The sequence below is a fragment of the Sinocyclocheilus anshuiensis genome, unplaced genomic scaffold (genome assembly GCF_001515605.1).
Source record: "Sinocyclocheilus anshuiensis isolate Anshui unplaced genomic scaffold, SAMN03320099.WGS_v1.1 scaffold2512, whole genome shotgun sequence".
NCBI classification, from domain to species: Eukaryota; Metazoa; Chordata; class Actinopteri; order Cypriniformes; family Cyprinidae; genus Sinocyclocheilus; species Sinocyclocheilus anshuiensis.
Genome location: NW_015541014.1, coordinates 144,387 through 168,305, shown reverse-complemented (window position 1 = coordinate 168,305; position 23,919 = coordinate 144,387). Strand labels below are relative to the sequence as shown.

The following is a 23,919-nucleotide window of genomic DNA, read 5'->3' as shown; positions in this document are numbered from 1 at the left end:
TGGAACCATTTAGACAAAAAGGTTCTTCTATGGCATCGTGAAGCACCTTTATTTTTAAGAGTGTACCCTTCAAAAATTGTAGATCAGTAAGCAGTAAGATATTTTTAAGAAATTACTATTATTTAGCAAGGATGAATTAAATTGAGCAAAAGTGACAGTAAAGATATTAGGCAGCTGTTTTTAACATTGATGATAATAACAAAACGTTGCACCACATCAGCATATTGGAATGATTTCTTGAAGGATCATTTGACACTGGAGTAATGGCTGCTGAAAAATCAGCTTTGCCATCACAGGTATAAAATTACATTATGTATTTTTTTTTTTATCAAATAAATGTGTAAGCATAAGAGACTTCTTTCAAACATAAAACATAAATTATCAACCCCGACCTTTTGAACAGTGTAAATGTAAAGGTTTGCTAAATTGCAAATGAGAACAAAATATGACACCATGTGGCAACTGAAAAAACAATGCTAGCTTTTCTCAGAACTAACTTTTCTTAGTAACATGAGATTAAATGCCTTAAAGCTGTTTCTCTCTCATTAATTATTTAAATGCTTCATCATTTAAATGTTTGTTTCCACCCAAATCTTCTCATATGTCTGGAACAGAAAGATCACATGGGAGAATGAGATTCTTCAACATCTTCCAATCACACTTCAGACAGCAATTGCCATGAGCGTGCATCTGCCCGCTCTCTCTAAAGTCACCATCTTTCAGAACTGTGAGAACAGTCTGTTGGAGCAGCTGGTACTTAAACTCACCCCACAGGTTAGAAAACAGGTGGCACACCTGGACAGGGTTAAGTCTAACATTAGAGCCAGATGAACTGAGACTTGCATGTTGTACTTTACCTCAGCAATATTATGTTTATACTGTTGTCATTATTGGACTGTATCATTTGCTAGTACAATACATTTACTAATCATTGCTATCCTCTTTAGGTGTATAGCCCAGGAGAGTATGTATGCAAGAAGGGTGATGTAGGTCATAAGATGTACATCATTAAAGAGGGGAAGCTGGCAGTGGTTACAGATGATGGAGTCACTCAGTTTGCTGTTCTGGGAGAAGGAAACTCCTTTGGGGAAATCAGCATCCTGAATATCAAAGGTAAGAAATGCTAAAGATCAGTACAGTATTCAATATAATCAGTATAATGATATTCCTTATATTCAATATATTTAATAACAACATACAGTATATCCATCAACATGGTGATGGGTAAAGTTTTTATAATTTCCTTCCACAACATCAACTAAAGTGCCTTTTAGTGTTTTGGAAATATAAAAATTGTTCTCAATACTTTCTTTTGAGGGCTTAGAAGTAATAAAGTAATTATTCTATGCATAATAAAAATGACAAGAGATTATACTTTCTCCACAATGATTAAATAAAATAATTACCTTTTTTAAATGTATTTTTACTCACCCACATGCAGTTGCAACCTTGTTGTTTTCTTTCTTCTATGAAACACAAAAGGAGAGCAAAATGTTCAAGCTTCCATTTCCATTCAAGGAATTTGGATAGTAATTTATACAGAAAAAAATATTTAAAAATAATCCAAATGACTCCTACACTATACAGTCTTCTCAATCCATACAATAAAACTAACATTTGTTTTTCACTGAAAATCTTCCCCTCATTTGTGGTTGTGTTATGCAATGCTATTTTGCCCTGGAGAACTTTGCATGGATGGGCTACATTAATGGTGTGTTGTTGTTGTTTTTTTGTTCAGCAATGAAAACACCATCTGCTTTTGTTGTATAAAAACATATTTAGCTGTATTTAGCTGTAAACATAATGAATCTCCATATATAAGACAATTCCATCACAACTTTCATTAAAGGGGTCATATGATGCGATTTCAAGTTTTCCTTTCTCTAATGTGTTTTTTGAACATTAAAGCATGTCAACATATTCTGTTACACCAAATACACAAAATAATGATCTTTAAAAAAGCATCATATGACACCTTTAATGCATAGGTAACAAATCAGGAAATAGACGAACAGCCAACATTCGCAGCATTGGTTACTCAGATCTGTTCAGTCTTTCGAAAGAGGGCCTGACTGAAACACTTCTTGAGTACCCTGCAGCCAAATGCCTGTTGGAGGAGAAGGGTCATCAGATCCTGACAAAGATGGGGATGCTAGAAGAGACAGACGAAGGCAAGGGACAGGTGGAGAAAACGGAGGACAAGGTGAAACGCATAGAGGCCAACCTAGAGGCCTTGCAAACCAAACTGGCTTGGTTGTTAGCTGAACTGGAGTCTAGTGCCCGTAAAATGATGCAAAGAGTGGAACAACTGGGACTGCAGACAGAAGGATGGGAAGGCATTGTGGCCGAGGGTGCACAGGGAGAAATAGAAGAGGGGGAAAAAGTAAAAGAGAGGGAGATTGGGGATGGGGAAGGGAAGAAGGAAGATGAAGAGGATCCAGTAGTGGAAGAAGAGAGAGGTGAGGGTAATGGAGGAGAGGGAAGCCTGGGAGAAAAGGAAAAGAATGTAGGAGGGAATGAGAAAAATTAAAAGGAGAAAGATGAGATAGGGCAAGAGCTAATAAAGACAGAAACACAGGATCAGAAAACAGATGAAAAGTAAGTAGAGTGGTATAATATTCAAATATATGTCAAATGTTTGGGGTTCATTCATTCATAATGGATGCATTAAAATGATCAAAAGTGACAATAAAGACATTCAGAATGTTACAAAAGGTTTCTATTTCAAATAAATGCTGATCTGGTTTTCACAAACATATTAAACAGCACAGTTGATTTCAACATTGATAATAATAAGAAATGTTTCTCGAGCACAAAATCAGCATATTAGAATGATTCCTGAAGGATCATGTAACACTGAAGACTGGAGTAATGCTGCTACAAAAATCAACTTTGCCATCACATTAAAATATATTAAAATTGTTATTTTGAATGTGAATGTACAGCACCCTCCTCCACCTTCAATACCATGACTGAGGTGAGACCCTTGAGCAAGGCACCAAACCAACTGCTCCCCAGTCGCCGCAGCAAAAATGGCTGCCAACTGCTCCAGGCATGTGTTCACAGTGTGTGTGTTCTCACTGCTGTGTGTGTGCACTTGGATGGGTGAAATGCAGAGCACAAATTCTGAGTATGGTGACTACACGCTTACTGACCCCAAACTTTTGAACAGTTGTGTATATCAGTGTACCATATACTATGAATATATTACATTTGTGGCATATAGATACAAAAGACTATCTGTACTGTTATGAGTGCAGTTTTATTAGATACATTAAAGGAAAGTCTAATACACTTTGAGAGCATTGTTTTTTTTATTTAAAAACAAAGATAAAATTTTAAAAGGATAGTTCACCCAAACATGAAAATTCTGTCATTAATTTCTCACCCTTATGTCGTTCCAAACCTGTAAGACCTCCGTTAATCTTCAGAATACAAATGAAGATATTTCAGATGAAATCCGAGAGCTTTCTGACCCTGCATAGACAGCAACTGAACTACCACGTTCAAGGCCCAGAAAGGTAGTAAAGACATCGTTAAAATAGCCTAGTCCATGTGACATCAGTGGTTCAACCGTAATTTTATGAAGCTACGAGAATACTTTTTGTGCACAAAGAAAACAAAAATAACGACTTTATTCAACAATTCTTCTCTTCCACATCAGTCTTCGCGGCCATTCACGAGAGTACCATGACGCATGTGTGATGCAGGAGCCTGACACGAAAGAGAAGAATTGTTGCATAAAGTCGTTATTTTTGTTTTCTTTGCGCACAAAAAGTATTCTCCTAGCTTCATAAACTTAGGTTTAACCACTGATGTCACATGGGCTATTTTAACTATGTCCTTACTACCTTTCTGGGCCTTGAACGTGGTAGTTCCGTTGCTGTCTATGCAGGGTCAGAAAGCTCTCGGATTTCATCAAAAATGTCTTCTTTTGTGTTCCGAAGATGAACGAAGGTCTTACAGGTTTGGAACAAGATGAGGGTGAGTAATGACAGAATTTTCATTTTTGGGTGAACTAACCATTTAATAGTTTTGTATATTATAATGTAATGTTATTATTATTTATGAATATATTAAATATATAAATATAATAACATCAGTCTACATTATATAGCGCCACTGTTAGCGTTGCCTAGTTCCAGATGTGAAACTCTATCGAGACGCTAGGTGGCAGCACATACTCCACTTTCACAATTACCAGAGGACATCAGTATTGGAGGTAAATGTCTAAAACAGTTTTTAAAGCAATTGGGCAGCTTGGGATCCATCGTAAAAACAACTCCACTGAGGGACAATAGTGAGAACTCCAAGAACTGTAGTCCACCCGAAGAGTCCTGTGGCCCAACTTACATGTCAGAGCTGTTGCTGGGCCTGTTTTTTTTTAGTCTCCTTACCACATTCTTGTGTTTTGGGTAAAGAACATTACAAGAATGTAGGAAGTGTGGATTCTGTGGATTCAGTGTACATACAACTGGGTTCACTGCTGTTTATCTTTGCTCAGTGTGCTTTTGTGACTGCAAACTCCATTGGAACAGGAAAGCTGCTGTCAGCAATCAATATACTGCAGCGCAGTAACAGTTTATAATCGTCTTGCCATCCTTAATTAAGTCTGGTAATGTTCTTCTTCAATTAAGCAACCAATTAAGAATACTAATTCTCGTTGGCTCAAGCAAATTATTATGCTTGCCTAAATATAATATAGTATCCTTTTAAATTGTTAGTATTGGCATGACTTTCAACTTAGTTCATGAGTGCTGTGACTTGCCAAAGCGAAAGCCCACGTTCTAACTCCAGCTTTGGGCTGACACTCTAAGGAAATCCTCAGAGAGTAAGTGTGCTTGTTTTGAACACATCACATAGAATGTCTTATCTTGCTTAATAACAAATCAAGTGAAATCAAATACAGAAACAGCTTCTTCTTCTCCTCTCTGTTTGTCTCTGTGTGGTGGTGGTGTATCAGGGCCTGTCTCAACTAAACTCCTGTGCTGGGTCCTGCTGTGGTAGCAATTACTGGGCAATTACCTACCACTGGGTGTGTAGTGTTACCCACTAGTTGTGATCGCTGTTGTCCTCAGGTTGGTCTCTTAAAGATTATGACTGCAAAAACAGCAAAGTGAGGCTTTATTTCTCATACAACTAAAAAACAAAAGAAATCATTGAAATAAGAGGCAATTAAAGCAATTAATATGAAATGTATAACAGCTCTAATTTATCCACTTTATTTTTAATGAAATAAGGGAATGTATAACAGCTCTAATTTATCCACTTTATTTTTAATGAAATAAGGGAATGTATAACAGCTCTAATTTATCCACTTTATTTTTAATGAAATAAGGGACGCAACCATTTGTAACTTGAATGTGAAAGGCTTGGTTTCATTTGGTTTCAGTTATTTTACTTGTTCAAAAACAGTCTGTTAAGCTGCTTTACATTGCAAACTGATTCATTAGCATGCGATTTTAATGTATTATTATAATCATAAACACTGGTTTTACAGTTTACTGCAATTTATTCTTCTAGTTATTGACCTATAGTGGGGCTAACGTGAATTGATGAACAACAACAACATTTATAACACTAAGAATTGATTTGTACTTCTTTCCGCACCAAAGAGGGAAAAAAAATACGTATTCAAATGAGATCAATTCAATATATTCATACATCTCAATATCGCAGGTGTTTGAGATACAAGCGTAAATGTTGCCGTTATTGCTTTAGATGCCCAGATGTTCACTGCTAAAGGAGGCTTGATATCCAATAAAACTACAATTACAACAGGAGACGCAAAACCATGGAAAAGAATGTCAAGCAAGAAAAATGTCCTAACCTGTCCATAGAATAGAAATAAAAGATAGCGTCATATTATGTCAAGTTGTGTCCCCATTTTTGACTGATGCACTCCAGGTGTTCACTTTACTTTCTGAAAGTAACTGACCACTCGCTTTATCCATATGATTAATTTTGCGCCCGTCAGTCACAATCTGTCATGGATTATGTCAATTTAAAGCGCGTAATTCTACATCAACAAACCGAAAAACAAAGCGGCCTCGCGCAACACAGACTAGAGCAGATGGCCCGTAATTGCCTTGAGGTGGAAACGGTGCGTCCATTTTACAGGTCTCGCGGGACTCGCTCGCAGTTCTCCTGTGAAAATACAGGTGCGTTTGTTTTTGTTTATCTTTCTATCTAATCAAAGTATTGCCACAATCATTGGAAAACTGTCAGTTTAGAGTGTCATAATTCACACCAAGGGACATCAATTCAAGCGCCACTTATACTGGGGACTTGTGGGCAAACCTGGGACAGTTAACCCACTTCATAAACACCTCTCTGTGATAGATGCATCATCTGCTCCTCAGATTGGAGCAGGAGATCTCTATAAATAGCCAATTGCAAGTTGTGATCATAACAGCAGCCAGAGCCACAATGGAGCAGGTGTGCAAATGCTTTAAAATGAATTTTACCCAGCATACACGCAGCTTTGGAGGTGTAATATGTTCTATAATTTCATTTATATGTGTGCAGTTCTGAACTGATTGGCAAGTTTGCGGATGTGCATCTGCTGCTAAGACAGATAGTAGGAAATAACTTTTCTGGACTTGGTCTCACTAAATTCAAGTACAGTTTTACCATATGAATCTGGTGCATGAACATTCTCATATCAGAGGTTTGTTTGCTTGTTTACCCTTCGTAGTGGATTTTGCGTTTTGTTATGTATAACCGGTTCCGGGGCATTTCTCTGTAATTAATTATCTAAGCAGGGACATGCAACTGACACTCAGGGGAGAATGACAGAAGCTTTTAAACAAATCCCTGTGCTTCTCTACTGCTGTCTGACACCTTCAACACTCACGGACTGCATCTGTGCACCTTCCCAAATGCCAGAGTATGTGTCTTTCTGGCATTTCACAGCCATACTGCTTCCAGATCCCTGGCACTCTTTTAAGGGGCATCCACACATACAGCCATTTGCAGTGACCAAACGACCGGAAGTCATTCATTTTCAATGAAAGTTGGCAATTTATGGTGACATGATCGACAGCGACTGTTGGTGATATAATTTGAATTTCAATGTTCCCATCTATTTTAAGGCAAGTCAGTTCACTCGGCAGCCATTTTGGCAATACCCTATGGCAGTTTTTTTTCCTTTCTAGGCAAGTATGTCTCCTCTCTATGGAAGCCTATTTCCACCACATAAGAAAAAAAAATGCTTTGGTGGAAAATGATGGAATGTTTCAATTATGGTATAATAAGTAAATTATGAGATAAAAAGTCATAATTATGACAAAATTAAGATAAAAAATGACAAATGACAAAAAGTCAATTAAGACCATTTTAAACTGAAATAAAAAAAAACTATAATTATGACAAAATAGGGATAAAAGCTAAAAAAATATATAAATATGACATACAAAGTCAATTATGACAGTCAAAATTATGTGATTATTATATAAAAAGTCATTATTAAGATCATTGAAATAAAGTCATAATTATCACATAAGTAAAAACTGAGCTAAAGTTGAATTGAAATTGAGATAAGTTATAAATATAAAAGTGAACATTATGACATAAAAGTCAGTTATGACAAAGTTGAAATTATGATTAAAAAGCTATAATTATTATATAAAGTCAATATAATAATTATGACAAATTAATAGTTATGGCATAAATAATGTTTGCTATTCATGTCATAATTGCAACTTATGTCATAATTATAACCTCTTTTATGTCATAATTATGATTTACAAAAACATGATCCCCCCCCCCCTTTTTTGTGAAATGGGCTTCAATATAGATTGCAGACATAATATAATTGATTAAATAAATAAATAATTGCTTTAGAATTAATAATTGCTTTAAACTCCTAATTCCATTAAGCTACAGCACATGTTGAATATACAGGGCAGGCTGTTCAAGCCTAGTGTGCTTTCTTCCAACTGAATATTCAGAAACCTGGCTCAGGTGGTCAATTTAAAGATGAATGGCTCAGAGATGCCGCAAGGAATGCACCGGAAATGGGATAGGGCATGAATTCCAAACAAGCTCTGTGGAGACTGGCGGTGCTGTATAATACCTTTCTCTTTTTTTATCAAACTAATAAATTACAGCACATCTCTCTGATAACTAGGAAGAGAACGTGCTCGATTTAGACCCCAGATGTGACCCAGGGTTTCCTGGCAACTGGGCAAACTCAGGAAGAGGAAGAAGAAAAAAATAAAACATTGAGATATCATTGGCTGGTTAAAGAAAAAAAAGAAACAGAGTAGGAGAGAGAAAAGTAAGTACACAGAAATGACCTTTCTGTTTCATGACAACCTACTCTTGCTGACATTTCTTTACATCAAATGAGACAGATTTAAATGTGTGTTGTTATATGTGCAGTTTTTCACATAATAATATGGTTATGTTTAACACTTTCCAATGTCCACTGCAAATCATACAATCCTATTTAAATCATGTCAATACTCTATGTGTGCATGTGTAAATGTGTAATTTTTATATTCCTTTCCTCTTCCTATGTTTCTCCCCTCTTAAAAAGGTGATACAGTATTTAGTGCTATTCATATCCACTGGTGCATGTTTAGTTATTCCAGAAATTGCAGCTTCTTTGTTACGTACATATGTTGCCCGTGCAACAGAATAGGGTATATGTCGAACATCACCTGACCAAACCCGGAAAACAGGTCTCATTGCTTCCGCTTGTCGGAGAACGTTAACAGCCGTATTAAATAATAGTGATATCTATGGACTTTTAAGATAATCAGTTAAACTATCTAGCTGTTTTTATTGTTGACGTTTTATTCAATTTTTATATCTAAATGTGAAAAGAATAAAAATAAAAAAAACTTTTAGATATCAGTCCACATATGTGATGGACATTGGTTATGATCATCATTGGTATCTACTTTGAAGGCATCTTGAGTAAAACTGCTTCATATTTAACTAAGCATATGCAAAACGCTTGAACCGGAAGCGACGAGACCCAGTTAACAGAATACAGAAGTCTGTTGCGCATAACCCCTATTATATATAGTGTGTGTCTCCATTTGCTAATAAAGAACTGTTTAAATAATCAGACTGAAAGATGATTGGGTGTGAAGGGATCAATGAGGCTTTCCTATTGGCTGGCTGTTTCTCTGTGCATCCCATGTTATGCTAATCAGTTCATGTGTGTAAGGCCGGTAAGTAGTGTGATCGGTTGCTCCGCAATTTAAATTCCCTTTTTTGGTTATAATTCTCTGTCGTTGTCCTTGAAACATGAGGTATAACATGAGCAACAGCATATATTCAGTATCAAGGAAAAGTGCTGCTAGGTATTGGCAAAGAGTGTGAAAATGTGTTTTATTTTAGTGCCAGCACGAAGGATGTCGAATATTCTGGAAGATCACTCTATGTAATGCTGTTTTCTAAGGTACATGTTATCTTGTGATTTTGTAAGAATGCATTATTTTGAACAATGTTTTATATATATTTTTTAATTGTCCAACTTAGGCTAATCAGTTCATGTGTGTAAGGCCAGCGCACCAGCACAAGGGCTGTCGAATATGCTGTAAAATCACTCTGTTATGCTGTTTTCTCAGCAAGTAAATTGGAGGAAGACTTCTTGAAGCACGAGCTTTATTAAAGGAGTAGTTCAATTCCAGAATGAAAATTCTGTCATCAATACAAAATACTATGGAAGTCAATGGTGCCCATCAACTGTTCGGATACTAACATTTTTCAAAATATCTTCTTTTGTGTTCAACAGAAGAAAGAAAATACAGGTTTGGAACAAGTGGAGGGTGAGTAAATTATGACAGAATTTTCATTCTGGAAGTGAACTACTCCTTTAACACAATGCAAGGAGAACAGAAGACCAGTTACACTGGTGCCATGATCGGTCTTCTAAGCATTCGTGTCGGAGGTGTGGCACGAGGTGTAAACCCCAGCATCGGTGCACAGTGGACTCTGGAGGACTAGCACGAGGTGGACATCCGAGTATCTGTGCACGGTGGACTTCAAGGCATCAACACGAAGTGGCGCTTGGAAGAGAATTTGAGGTGGTTGCGTTCATTATTGCACAGATGAGCACAGAACTGAGAAAATGTAATGGATTGGGACCTTGATTTATTTCATATTTAATGTGATAGGGATTTTGTCTGATATATTTCCTGGTTTGGTTACACAGTTGTTATTGTTGGAGTTTCATTGTTTAATTTTGAGATCAATTGAGTGAGAAAACATGGATAAGTTTAATACACTAGGCCCCTGGGTAGAGGGAGAGGGGTGTGTCAGGCTGATCTAACATTTTCTGTGGGTAGGGGGTTTTCTGCTTACCCACTAACTTCCACACAACAGGTAAACTATCAAAATTGTGGGGAAATACACTCAGTTTATCGGCATGAGGTAAATATGACAGATGTGAATGAAATGAGGTCTCCCACTGCTGAGACAGGTATTTCTATGGATATGTTGACCACTGTTGTGAAACAAATAGGTGAATCCATTAGTGAAAATATTGTATCTTGTCTTGGAATTGAGAACAATAGGATGTGTGGAAGGATCAAGAGTAGGACACATGGGCAGTGGTGTGCCCCTGAAGTACGAAATTTGAAACTGGTGTTGCAGTCTGATATTAAAGGGATAGTTCACCCAAAAATTAAAATTAGCCCATGATTTACTCACCCTCAGGGCATCCTAGGCGTATCTGACATTCCTCTTTCAGATGAACACAATCTCAGTTATATTTAAAAATGTCCTGACTCTTCCAAGCTGTATAATGGCAGTGAATGGTGACCCTATTTTTGAAGCCAAAAAAAGTGCATCCATCCATCATAAAACTAATCCACACAGCTCCGGGGGGTTAATAAAGGCCTTCAAATAAATGTTTTTTTGCACAAACTTGAGAGAGATGTGAGAGATGACGTCAAATGTTGTAAGAGGTGTGTCTATGGCAAACCCCTGAGCCAGAGGCTAGGGCTCCACTTGAAAACATTGTCACATCAGAACCTTTGGAGCTTGTGTGTGTTGACTTTTGGTCAGCTGAGGACAACAGGAATAAATCAGTGGATGTTCCTTGTTGTCAGTGATCATTTTACAAAGATGGCACACATTTTTCCTTACCCAAATCAGTCAGCCAAAGCGGTTGCAAAACAGTTATGGAACAACTTTTTTTGTATATATGGGTTGCCCAAACTAATCCACTCCGATCAAGGAGCACATTTTGAAAGTGCATTAATTTCCAGGCTGTTGTCTGTTGCAGGCGTGGAAAAGTCACACACAACTCCATATCACCCAATGGGGTGCAATGGGGGCAACTGAAAGACACACCGCTCTATATAACAGAAAGCTCAAGGGTGCTCCAGTAGATGTTGGAGATAGGGTTCTGTTAGCAAATAAGGGAGAGAGAGGGAAATTAAAATTGTCTGACCGCTGGGAGAGTAGTCTGTACATCGTAGTTGAAAAAAATGCTGAAACCAAAACTTTTAAGATTGATAATTATTCCACAGCCCAAGTGAAGTTTGTTCATCGTAACTTGATCATGCCTGTAAATTTTCTTCCTCATGAAGTTGCAGAGGGACCTGTAAGTGTGGGACGGTGTGTTGGGAGTGAAGAAGCCCAAACGCTAGGGCACTTACCTCAGCCTGCAGCTGACAAGAGGATTGTGGTATAGGTTTTAGAGCTTGAATGTTCAAAAGGTTGTGAGAATATGATGGAGATGTTGAAGGAATATGTGAGTAGACGGGACATGACAGGGAGCCATGATTGTTCCAGTGACTCAGTGGTGTTAGCTGGATTGGAGGGCTCCTTATAGAACATCCATATTTAATGGACAATGAAACTGATCTAGACATGAATTCAAATCTGACTGTATTTGACCAGCTGTCATCAGATGCTGACAGTCAAAGTGATAGAGGTAGAGAGTTCAGTCTAATAACAAAAATGATGTTGGAGGTTTGATGAATTCAGTTCAAGAGCTGGCAGAATTATCAGACCAGTGGGGAGGCTTATTGAGGCTTATTGAAACAATGCAAGTACATGATGTGAGAAATGCACCAAAGCGACTGAGAAAAACTGTAAATGAATCATTTAGTTAAATTATATATATTTATATATTATATTACTATATTATATATATATATTTATATATTATATTTATGTATTTATATATTTAGCCTTTTTTTCTCATGTTGTGAATAAAAATGTTTTACACAGGCATAATAAAGAAAAATAATAATAAACTGACAAATAAAACTGTATAATTTAATGGAATTACCTTATTTATTTGATATCTGTCCGGTCATATTTTATTTTATTTATTTATTTTTCGTCAATTGTTTTTTTTTTTTTCCTGAGTGAATAAATAGGTATAATGCAAGTGAGGGTGTTTTTCCAATTAACCAGCGCTCATAATCTCAAGAGAGAGCCAATTAAAATTATGGACTTTGAGCAGTCATGTCCAGACATGCTGTAGTCTGACTGTGTCATACGCACACATACACACTCACACAAAAAACACAAGGCCCTGTTTTCTCTTTCATCTGGGAAATTCAACATCTTAGACCCTGAGCGCCTCCAGGACATGACCCCTCTCTTTTTTCACTCTGTCTGTCTCTCTTACCTCAGACTCCCGTGGTGCACTGCAGATTTCACTTTACATTCTGTGATGATCACCCAATTTACATCTTACCCCTCTCCCTTAGGCATCATTGCCACGGCAACCTGTCCCCTCAGAGACAAAAAAAAAACAAGACTCATATATTTCCATCATAAATACACACACTCGCACAGTGTTTCAGTTATGGCACATCCCTCAAGGGTGTCTAAACTACAGGGAAATAGCCATGTAAAAGTAGAAAAGATACTCCAGGCCAGTGCAAAACCAGTCACGTGACAGCTGATCCATATTATATCGCAAAACAGAAGCAGCACCCAATCAAATCACTCAGTCACCTGTATAAAAAAGTGGACAGACAGTAAAATTGGGGTTGGTGGAGAGAAAGAGGAGAGAAAGGGGGGGAAGGGCCTTCATCATAGGGATTGCCACTCTTCATTAGAGGGATGATTATGGTCGTAGAGGAAAGGCCCAGGGGAAATAGTGTTTTTTTTTTTTTTAGGTGAAAGAGGCAAATGAATTGAATGAGAACGAAAGCAAGAAAGAAAGAAAAAGAAACACTGACGGACAGACAGACAGATAGCCAGAGAGAAAGAAAGAAAGATAGACGGACAGATAGATAGATAGATAGATAGATAGGTAGATAGATAGAAAGAAAGAAAGAAAGAAAGAAAGAAAGAAAGTCACACTGCCAGCTGCTATTACAGCTCTCCTCAGGCAAGGCACCAGTTCCTCATATCCATGTGTCCACTCTACTCCCATCATCCACACATCCGCACAGACATGACAGAGACGAGACATGATATGAATGCAGAGGGTCTCATGGACAAAGAAGATGAGGTTAAGTCCACATCAAACACTCGACAATTACAAAGCTATTGAGGCACAGACACATCAGTACTAGTTTATGTATGTGCCTGTAAGAATCTGTCACTTTGCCTTAAAATAACTCGGATCTGTTGTTGCATCGTCTTTCACTCTGTTTGCTAGTTTCACACTATGACCAATGCAGTTGTTTTTCTTCACTTTTTGCAAGCCTGTATTCTTTCTCTTTTGCCTAGTCACCGTGACACCACACCCGATCAATGGGATGCAGTCATATTTCAAACTTAAGAAAGAATATTACAGTCGATGGTGACCAGAGTATGCGCTTGTCTCTAGATTGAATATGAGTATAGCATGCAACCTATGTACATACTGTACAAATATATACATTACTGGTCAAAAGTTTGGTGGTCTGTAAGTTTTTTTTTAAGTACCGACCAAGGCTGCAACTAACAACTAAGACAAAACACTGCCTTAATGTAGAGTCTCAGTAATTTATCTCATAGATTAGGTCCTGACATTAAAATACCCCCTCTAATACTGTCTCTCTCTCTAAACAGGCCAATGACAAATCTACAACTAAAAATGCTAGTTTAACATTTTTTATTTTCATTCTACACTCTCTTCATTGAATATAATACCAAACAACTGTGTATAACAAAGGCATAATCTGACTTTAGAATATAATAGTATGACACATTTAATCACATTTTTTAAATGTGTTTCCCATCACATCCTCTAGAAGCTTTGAAACTAATAAATTATTCAATTGAATAATTTGCATTTAATAGAAAATAATTTGCATTTGCAAAACCACCATAAGGGTTATAAATTGACTGAGTTGCAGAAGTGCTTCATGGCTTTACTCCTTTATATTAAACATAAAGGATTCATACCTACTGAAAGTTCAATGAAATCTGATACTGCCTGTTATACTCCTAAAAAAAATCAGCATATGCATTCACAGATCTGTGTAAAAAAATTAATTAATTAATAAATAAATAAATGCATACATACATACATAAAAACGAATCCTTTCATTATGGCAATGCCTGCACATATGGTTCTCCAGCACTGTCCATGGTGCTGATTTTTCACGTTTCTCATAATCTTAGAGGCCTATAATAGCAATGATGAAACTTTTCTTTTATTTGATCATACACACTTTAAAAAAACAAAATGCACAAAAAGAGGGCTAAAATAACTGAGAAAAAGAGAAAGCTTGTTAGAGGAAAAACAGATGGTCTTTAAATTCAACAAAGGACCCGAGGGAACAAACTCTGGGTGCAGAGATGACCCACACACCTTTAATGTACATGTGCTGATGTGGGTATGTATACAAGTCCATATATTTACAGAAGCAAAGCTATATAGTATTTATTTTTATTTTTTTATTTTTTTTAAACATAGATAGTAGCTTTCTTCTCGTGTGCACACAAACACACACACACACACACACAAAGCAGAATTAAATGAAAGTATTTGGGGGTTCCATTCTGTCACATTATAGCAGATGGTGTCCAGTTCAAGCCAGGCTACAGTCCCCGGAGACAAAGTGGGAGGGAAAAAGAGAGAGACAGAGAAAAGCAAAAAGGGAGAAAGATGTTGGTACTCTCTTAACTCCCTCTTTGTCTCAGTTATTTACACCTCAAAGATTGTTCTTGGGGGGAAAGGACTGACCAATTCATTCTTTCCGCCCAGGAGTGCAGCCACACATAGCACACTTCTTGAATGTTTCATGAAAGCCAAAGTTAGTTTATATATATATACATATATATATATATATATATATATCTGGGCTTGTCAAACACTTCAATCGCCTCTGTGCAGGTGCAACGATGGACCTTTCCAATCATATCCATGCATCTACACCCAGATTTGCCTCCAGGATCTCTCACAGGTGCAACATTGGCCCCCGGCCGGCCTGGCACCCAACCCTCCTGCTCATCAGCACCACTACCAAAACACACACACATAAACCCTCTGCCCCCCTTCTTGAAGGTCCAGCTGATCCCCACCTGATCCCAATTAATGGCGGAGGAGGAGGTGTTCTGATCTGAGCTCACCCTGGAGAGGTGAGAAAGAAGAAAATATATGCCATCGCTCATCTTTCTTGTCTCCCTGTCTCGTACAAGGATAGTAACTCTTTGTGCTCCTGTCAGATTAACGGCAACAATAAGCCCTAAAACCATGTTAGATGGTGTCCTTGAGAATCCTATGCATGCATGTGAATGTATGTAACATTGTGTGTCTGTGTGCACCAGTGTTATTGTGTGTAAAGAGCAGTATATCCAAGCAGGGCTGAGCTCAGGTGTCCTGTGCTGATGAGTTGCAGCTGGCTCTCATTGGGGCTGTAATGGGTGCTATCCAGTGCCTGGGTCAGTCACGCAGCTGAGTTAAGACTACCCTCAGTATAGCAATCCATGTTCAAACTCATTCAGCCTCCTAAAAGTATAGAAGTTATGTACTTATCTTAATTAGATAACAAGTCACTAGATCACTAAAATTCTATGAACAGGCATGCAAACATTTGCTTAATTAGATGAGCCAACAAAAAAAAATCACACATTACACAACAGTTAGTTCCAGTTCTCAAATTAGGTGATCCAAAAAAAAAATCCCACATTACACAACAGCTAGTTCCAGTTCTCAAATTTGATTGTGATTTTCGAAGCAATGCTTTGAAAATCTATCTATCTATCTAGCTGAACAACAGTTTATATAAGCTATACTTGGTGCTACTGAAATTTTTTTTTTTTTGTCAAGTATTTTACATACATGAGGGAGAAATCTGGAGATGATGCAGATGGGGAATATTTTGTACTACACACAATAACAATAAAGCATTGGAAATTTGTTTTATATGATTTAAATTTACATGCCTCACAGCTTGGCCCGGCAGAAGGTAATCTTATTGACCGCGTACTTGGACTGAATTAAGCCGTGAAATGAGCTGCAATCTATTGTTCTATTCACCATGAACAACAGAGATCAATACTTATGATCTCCACCAGCCATCCTGAAAGTAAGCACACAGGACAACATATGTTCCCTTCAGTGATGGCATAATCTGACTAAACCAAATTATACAAAACCAAAGCCTTTACAAACAGATTCATGCCCACACATAACATAATGCTCATAATATTGTCCAAAAATCTTCAATTTTTCAGTCAAAATATTCCATCCCTTTGTGTTTTTCCCTCTTTATGCCCAGTTCTCTTCTGCCTCCATGTCCTCCCCTCTATTGTTTTTTTTTTCTTTCTCTTTCTCTGGGTCTTACTATTTTCATACCCCTCCACTGGCCCTGGGTCAGACATCCTGCCTCCATCCATCTCTCCATCCACTCATCCATCTTTCCATCCTTCCAGCAACATCAGCCAGCTGCCCCAACACACACATATAGAGTAGACCTTAATTCAGTCAGTGAGGTCTTTGCCCCCTTCCCAAAGCAATGCCCAGATCTGAACACATGCACCAGGCAAAAAAGGGCAGCAGAGGGGGGATGGGTGACTCTGGAAGCCATATGCCTCTTTCTCACTTTTGACTCTCTGTATTTATATGTCTATGTGTGAGGAGGGGAGGGGTGTGTTGTAGGAAATGGTGGACCAGCTGACTTTGTTCACAAACAGAGGACAGAAATAAGAGGTTTTAATGGAATCTAATACTTCTCATCAGCCATGATCAATAATAGTCTAGCACATAATCGGTCTGAGAATGATATGTGAATCCTGAAGAATTCCAATGATTTCATTTTATAATAAAGACCTTTTTCTCTCATCAAACTTGGTATTAAAATATACATTCATTTTACTGATTATATTACAACTGTATTTTCGAATCACATGCGCAGACTGGGTGGATCTATTTGCCACTGACATGTCTATTAGAGTGAAATCATCTTTACAGGTCTTTTATGAGAAGTTTGGCAATACATTAAACAAACTGTCCCTTTTATCTTTTATGAGAAATATCTTATTAAAATTCTGTCTCTATAATTGAGAAAAGTAAACCTATTCAAGTCCGTTCTCTACCCATGTAATCGCATAATCTTGCATCTCACAACATATCATTATACTAACTGGAAGATCATGGCTTGATGAATACTCACACAATACTTTCACTCTTAAAAATAAAACCTCAGAAAGGGAGTTTTGCAGCAATGCTGTAGAAGAACCATTTCTGGTTCCCAAAGAATCTTTCAGTACACATTTTTTAAAAGAACCATTTTTTTTCTTAGTGCGAAGAACTTTTTTTTTTATCTCAAAAACCTTTTTTCACTATAAAGAACCTTTTGGTTCCATGGATGTTAAAGGAACCATAGATGCCAATAAATAACATTTATGTGTGTAGCCCCATCGATGCTTGTGATAAATCATTATTGTGACTTCTTAGATTTTGTGAAAAGGTTTTAAAATTATGTTGACTGAACTTACAATCATGTACATTACATAAGGCAAACAATGGGTCAGCTGGTGCTGAAGAACACAGTCTTACAAATACATTTGTAAACAGGTAGTTTACAAAACAACATGGATGTGAAATTTTTACGCTCTTTTTTTTACTCTTGACTTGTCACAATTTCCTTTAAACTTTACACATTTTTAATGATCTTTATAGCGTCTTGCGGTTAATTTTAATAACCCCGTTGTATTACAGTGAATTTTTAGGATCTTCTCAAATATGTCTCTCAATTTAGGTCATAAAATATTTAATTAAAATAAAAATATTAGAGGCAGGCTTCGCGTGACACTCCTGTCCTTCAAAACCCTCCTAATATAAAAAGGATTTTCTAAAAATATCATAACTGAGCATTTAATTCAGCTAAAATGTTCATATGAGTAGCTGAAACTTTTACAAACAATTGCACCAGTTTAACACAGGCGTATACGTTACTGCCAAACACTTGCGTCCAGCTCAAAGCCTCAGGCGTTCATTTCAATCTGGTCGTGAAAGAACTCGCTGCGTGGAAGGAGGGAGAAAAGAGGGGGTGGGACGGAGAGACTTTAAAGGGAGCCAGTGGAATGTTATCTCTCAAATCATCAGAGGCACGAGGACCAGCACGCGTAGCTGGAAGGATGGCTGGACCAATGTTATCCTAATCCACGGGAAACAGAAAGGACAGCCTGAGAAGACACTTTCGTGAGGACGCGTGTCCATTGTTATCCACACACAGGTCAGAGGGCAACACCTCTCCGAGCGTGCGTTACCGGTCCTGTTATTTTTTATCCATTCTGTAATTCTGCTTATGGAAATTTCATGATATAACAACACGAATCTACGTTGCCGGCTGTGTGGAATTTGTGGCGAGGAAAGTATTACTGAGAAATGCTGTTGCTGATGCTGAAATAAATATTCAGAAAGCACAATGGACAGATGAACATGAATCACTGACTGAAAACGGACTTGATAAAAGGGATTGGGGGGAATAAACTGATTCTCGTGCAATACATCATCAACAGAGGTGAGTTTTAAATCAATTTTGTAAAATGTTCACTCATCTTCATGTTGTAAATTGCATTATTTTGAATGATTAGCTATAGCAACAGTCTATAAAAATGAGTAGCTCCGCAAAGCAATCATGTATATTGTCACCCCCCGCAAAACAATTATGTACACTGATATTGAATATTGTCACCTTTTTATGATAACAACATCTTAGTTTTAATCCGTTTCACAATAAGTTCCACTTTGAGTTTCCAGGATTTCAATTCGATCTTGTATAGCCTAATTACAGAGGCTGAACAAGTGCAAAGAACTAATCACTGCAGGTTGTCACTTTGTCACCGCTTAGATTTTTTTCTTTAAACTTTAAGACAGCAATTAAACGTACAGTTGTAATGGGTAGAATTTTTACAGCGTTAGTTCAGTTGCATCGCTCAGTAGGCGTGCAAATAACATGCAAATAAAAGTAACCTGAACCGTGTAATGTACAAATCAACAAGGCGTTAATAATAATAATAATAAACACATTAACCATCTTATAATCTTTTTTAATGTTCCATGTGACTGAATCCATGAATTCAGATTCACTCACCCTTGTGTCATCTGGAGCTATAGGCTTTGCATTTGCATTTGCGACAGATGGTCAGCTCTGACTTTGGATTTTTGACAATAATTGATTTCCATTAACTTTTACATGGAACCAGTGAATATTTATAATCATCTACTGATGGTAACGTGTGCTGAGTGAGCTAAATAGCAGACTGCACACTGACACCCATTCACAAACATTTAGTAACTACTGAACCGTTTTTAAAGTAACAGAAACGAATAGCCTAGAGTGTTAGCTTTAAAATGGAGATAAAATACAATAATTTAATCTAGAAATTCTATCCATTTCATGAGATATAATTGTTCGATTTGTTAGTTAATTATTCTTTGTTGTTTTATTTCAGTTACTGCACTGAATGTATTATAACATGTACAGATTACTATTTATATTTGAAAAACAAATCCTTTGTATCTAATTCACCAGGGCAGTTAACAATCAGTGGACTTTTGAAGCCTTGATCAAACGGATCTGAAAATGATGCTGAGCCCCGATCAGACGGATCCTGACCTCACCTGGACACAGCCGGACACGGAATGTCTGAACGTCATGAAGGTGGAATGTGTGGCTCACGAGGATGGCAAAACTCGCGCACTCGTACCAGCTGCGCTCACCAGAGAGGAGAAGAGACGGAGGAGGCGCGCGACTGCGAAATACCGTTCTGCGCATGCCACGCGCGAGCGCATCAGAGTGGAAGCGTTCAACGTAGCGTTCGCTGAGCTTAGAAAGCTGCTACCAACACTTCCACCCGACAAGAAGCTGTCCAAAATAGAAATACTTCGCCTAGCTATCTGTTACATTTCTTATCTTAACCACGTTTTGGACGTTTAAAAAAACTTTCGGCACATTTACCAGTACCTTAAAACAAAACCCTAAAGTGTGTATAAAAAAAATACTTTTATAGACATTGAGAATATTCCAGCAGGTCACAAATATTAAAAAAGAAGAAAAAAGGGGTAACACTTTATAATTAGCTACTTTCAGAAATAGGCTATGTTTTGTTGTCTGTCTCCATTAATTAAGATAGCCTACTACGAAAAAGGAAATCGGAGCAAAAGGATGGGAGGCAGTCTTTTAGTTATTATAAAGCATTACCGAAAATATTACTATCGCAATAAGTGAAGATTGTTGTTTTTGACACTGCAGCAAGATCTTTTCAAAGATTTGCTCTCCTGTTCAACATCCAACATCATAAGCAAATTTGTGGCAATAATTTGTTATGGAGAGATTTGACTTGGGTTGGATCTTAATACATCACATAAACGAAACAAATAGCTAACAGTTATCTTTCGCAACCTTGTTATCAACCAAGCTGATTGTATAGGCTACCAACCGTCTGGAAAAATGTATAGGCTACTTCTATGTGCTGGAACAAATCGTAACGTAGCTGTTAATTTATATTTTCTTGTTTATTTATTTATTGAGTAAATATGTGTGTCCTTGAACAGCACACCTAAAGTGTTTCCGTATATATGTAAATATTGAATGTTTTATTAATATTTTAGACTGATGTCGCAGAGTTTGGGTGTACTGTTGCTTTTCACTTGCACTTTTCATTGGCAGTTTTCTTAGGAGTAGAAGGGCCTTCGCTGTGTGTGCACTACGGTTATTAAAATAGTGTTGCTGTTGATGTCCTGTCCTACGATAACGAGAAGCACTTCCCATCGGATAGGATCTATTGCTGTAGTGTTTATTTTGTTTACAAAGTGCTCATAGATAGCGCTTTTGGGTACCTGATGACTTGTGGTGGATTAAAAGTACAATTAGACTAAATTAAATACATCATAATCAATGTCAGATAAATCATTTGGCCACAGACATAAAATGGTGGTGCTTGCCTTCCAAGTCTACAAGCTACCCATATAGACGCTCTCTTTGCTGCGACCAAAAATGATCTCAAGGTAGTTTATTTTTCTTTTAGAAACTATTTATAGAGGTTATTTGTTTACGTGTTTCTTGTGAACCTTTTGGAAATTTTATAGTGAACAAATTATCTCACATCTGCCTCATATCCAAAGATCACCCTGTTCATTCAGGGGTTTGTCCGTCATTTTGTAGTGGAATAGCCAGTACACTGGTTTGTATCGCAGTTTTCATACCTATTTTAGAATAAATATTAAAAATATTAATTCAACGCTAATTCGCCTGTTGTAGTTTTTGTATAAAACAAAATGAAATTACATATATTGTGCCAATATGTTCTCTGTTCACACTACTTTTACGCACGCCATTTCAGACGACAACTGCAATGAACTTATGAACTATGGGCTCACATTATGAAATGTGCTGTAAAACATTATTTAACAATTAAAAAGCCATGAAAAATGCCTTTTCATGCTGTCACACAACACATGCACACTCCGCTCTGTTCAAGGCCCAAAGGCGACTTTCTCCCCAGAGAGGAGACAGGTGCTTGTCCAGACGGGCCAAGGCAACCAAATTACGACCCGTCTGCTGCGTCCCGTGGGAAAGAGCAAGAGAGCATGTGCGCGCGTGTGTGTACGTGTCCAAGGCTTGGTCATTTCACATTAAAGATTTTTACTCAACTGATGATGTTGCGACGTTAAGGTCTACCTTTGATCTCAACTGTGATTGTTTCACTCAATCAGTAAAGAAATGCAAAATTATGCATTTAACGTGTGGTCTAACATAACATAGGCTATCCCAGAAGGTACAGTTTAAAGTTCGACACCCAGGCAAACAGGCTGATAGTATGTGTGTTCCACGCTGGACGTGAACAGGCCTCGTTAGTGGACTATCTATCTATCTATCTATCTATCTCCCGGGTCAATCTGTAAGATTTGTAAAATTATTGTGGCCAGATGGAAACGGACGGATGAGAGACAGACGACAATAAGGGTGTTTATATAGAAAAGGCTAGAAAAAAACTGCTTGGAGGGGAAAACGAGAGTCAAGTCTGTTCTCATTAGCTCGCGCAAAGTGTCACACTCAGAACAATGCGACCCGGCTGCGCGCGCACTCTCGGACCATCTGTGCACGCGTCAGACATACAATGATCAGATTTTCATCACACACAATGACACACTGACATAGTCAGCGCATGCATTTGTTGATGCATGCATTGAAGAATACAGATTTGTAACCTTCCTTCGGATATTTGCACAGGATCAAACACACAGACAAAGGCAACCAGGATTTTGTAAGAGCTTTAGAATACATTTTCAAAGACAATACAGTTGTGGTTGCGCTACAGGCCAAATGTGATTATAAAAGGTATTTGGTAAATGTACCAGATACCTTTTATAGTAAATGTACCAAAAATGTTCTATTGCATTTTAGAACAAAATATCAAGTACCATATTTTTTCAGTCTTTACAAAGTTGTATTTTCACCATGATTCCTGACACAATCTTTCTTTATAAAATGCATTAAATAACAATATCATTGACACCCATCAAAATACTTTGGGTGTCACTAGAACAGAAGTATCTATAGAAATAAAAATGACAACAATAAAATAATTTTTAAAATGACACTTTTAGTGTTGGGTGCACTGTGCACATTAAACAAATCAATCACAAATGTTGTAATATGCAGTGTCCCCTGACTCTCTTTTTATATTCATACGTGTTCCAAACTTTAGGCCAGTACAAGCATTCATAGACAAATATCCTTCCATTCAATCCTGGTCCTGGGGATCTACAGCGCTGCATAACACCGATTCAGATCATTAGATCAGTAGCAGAGAGCTCAGTGAACTGAACTGAATGGGTCAGTTAATATAGAAACATACAAATACGCAGTAATTCAATCAGTGGTTCATTCCACAAGATGAAAAAAAAAACACTGACCATTGCCTCCCAGTCGAAGTAGCCTATAACTTGTGTGTGAGGTGTTCACTAGTGCCACTTAGTGGACAAACCCAGTGTCATTTCATTTATCTGATAGGTCTGTAAAATAATAAACAATTTAAGATACATCAATTATTATTATTATTATTAAGCTCATTATCAGATTATTATTCATAATAAAAACAATAATATTATTACAAATAATAATAATTATTACAAATATATCAGGGTAGATGTGAATGTAACTCACAGAAAAATATGAACTTTATCTTTCATCCAGCAACTACAGTGTTTTTGCTTCAAATTGCTTTAGAGTAGTCCAAGTCTAGTTTTCACAGTGAAATAGAGTTAAAAAAAATCTTTGCAGCCCCCTATTGGTCAATAAGGAGAAGTAACAGGTTTTTTTTTTTTCTATTGAAAAAAAAAGTGACGTGACGTGTAGCCAAGTATGGTGCTTGGTGCCCCAGACTCAGAATTAGTCCGACGCTCAGTCTAACCATTAAGCCACGACTGCCCCTGTGCATACCTCAGTGTAAAGAGCACTCCGAGAAAAAAGGTACAAAAGCTGTCACTGGGGCGGTACCTTTTCAAAAGGTACTCTTTTGTACCTTTTAGGTACTAATATGTGCATT

General features: G+C 37.4%; 1 protein-coding gene and 1 pseudogene across 1 annotated transcript; both read left to right on the top strand.

The window, feature by feature from the left end:
* LOC107690491 (cyclic nucleotide-gated cation channel alpha-4-like) overlaps nt 1–2,602 on the top strand; it is a 17,343-nt pseudogene extending 14,741 nt beyond the window's left edge.
* Nucleotides 2,603–19,952: 17,350 nt separating this feature from the next.
* LOC107690490 (helix-loop-helix protein 2-like) lies at nt 19,953–20,306 on the top strand. Its single transcript, XM_016488849.1, has one exon. The coding sequence runs from the start codon at nt 19,953–19,955 to the stop codon at nt 20,304–20,306; it is 354 nt and encodes a 117-aa protein (XP_016344335.1).
* The last annotated feature ends 3,613 nt before the right edge of the window (nt 20,307–23,919 follow it).

Excerpts from the sequence above, each read along its gene's own strand:
- LOC107690490 (XM_016488849.1), top strand. The coding sequence starts at position 19,953 with ATGATGCTGAGCCCCGATCAGACGGATCCTGACCTCACCTGGACACAG.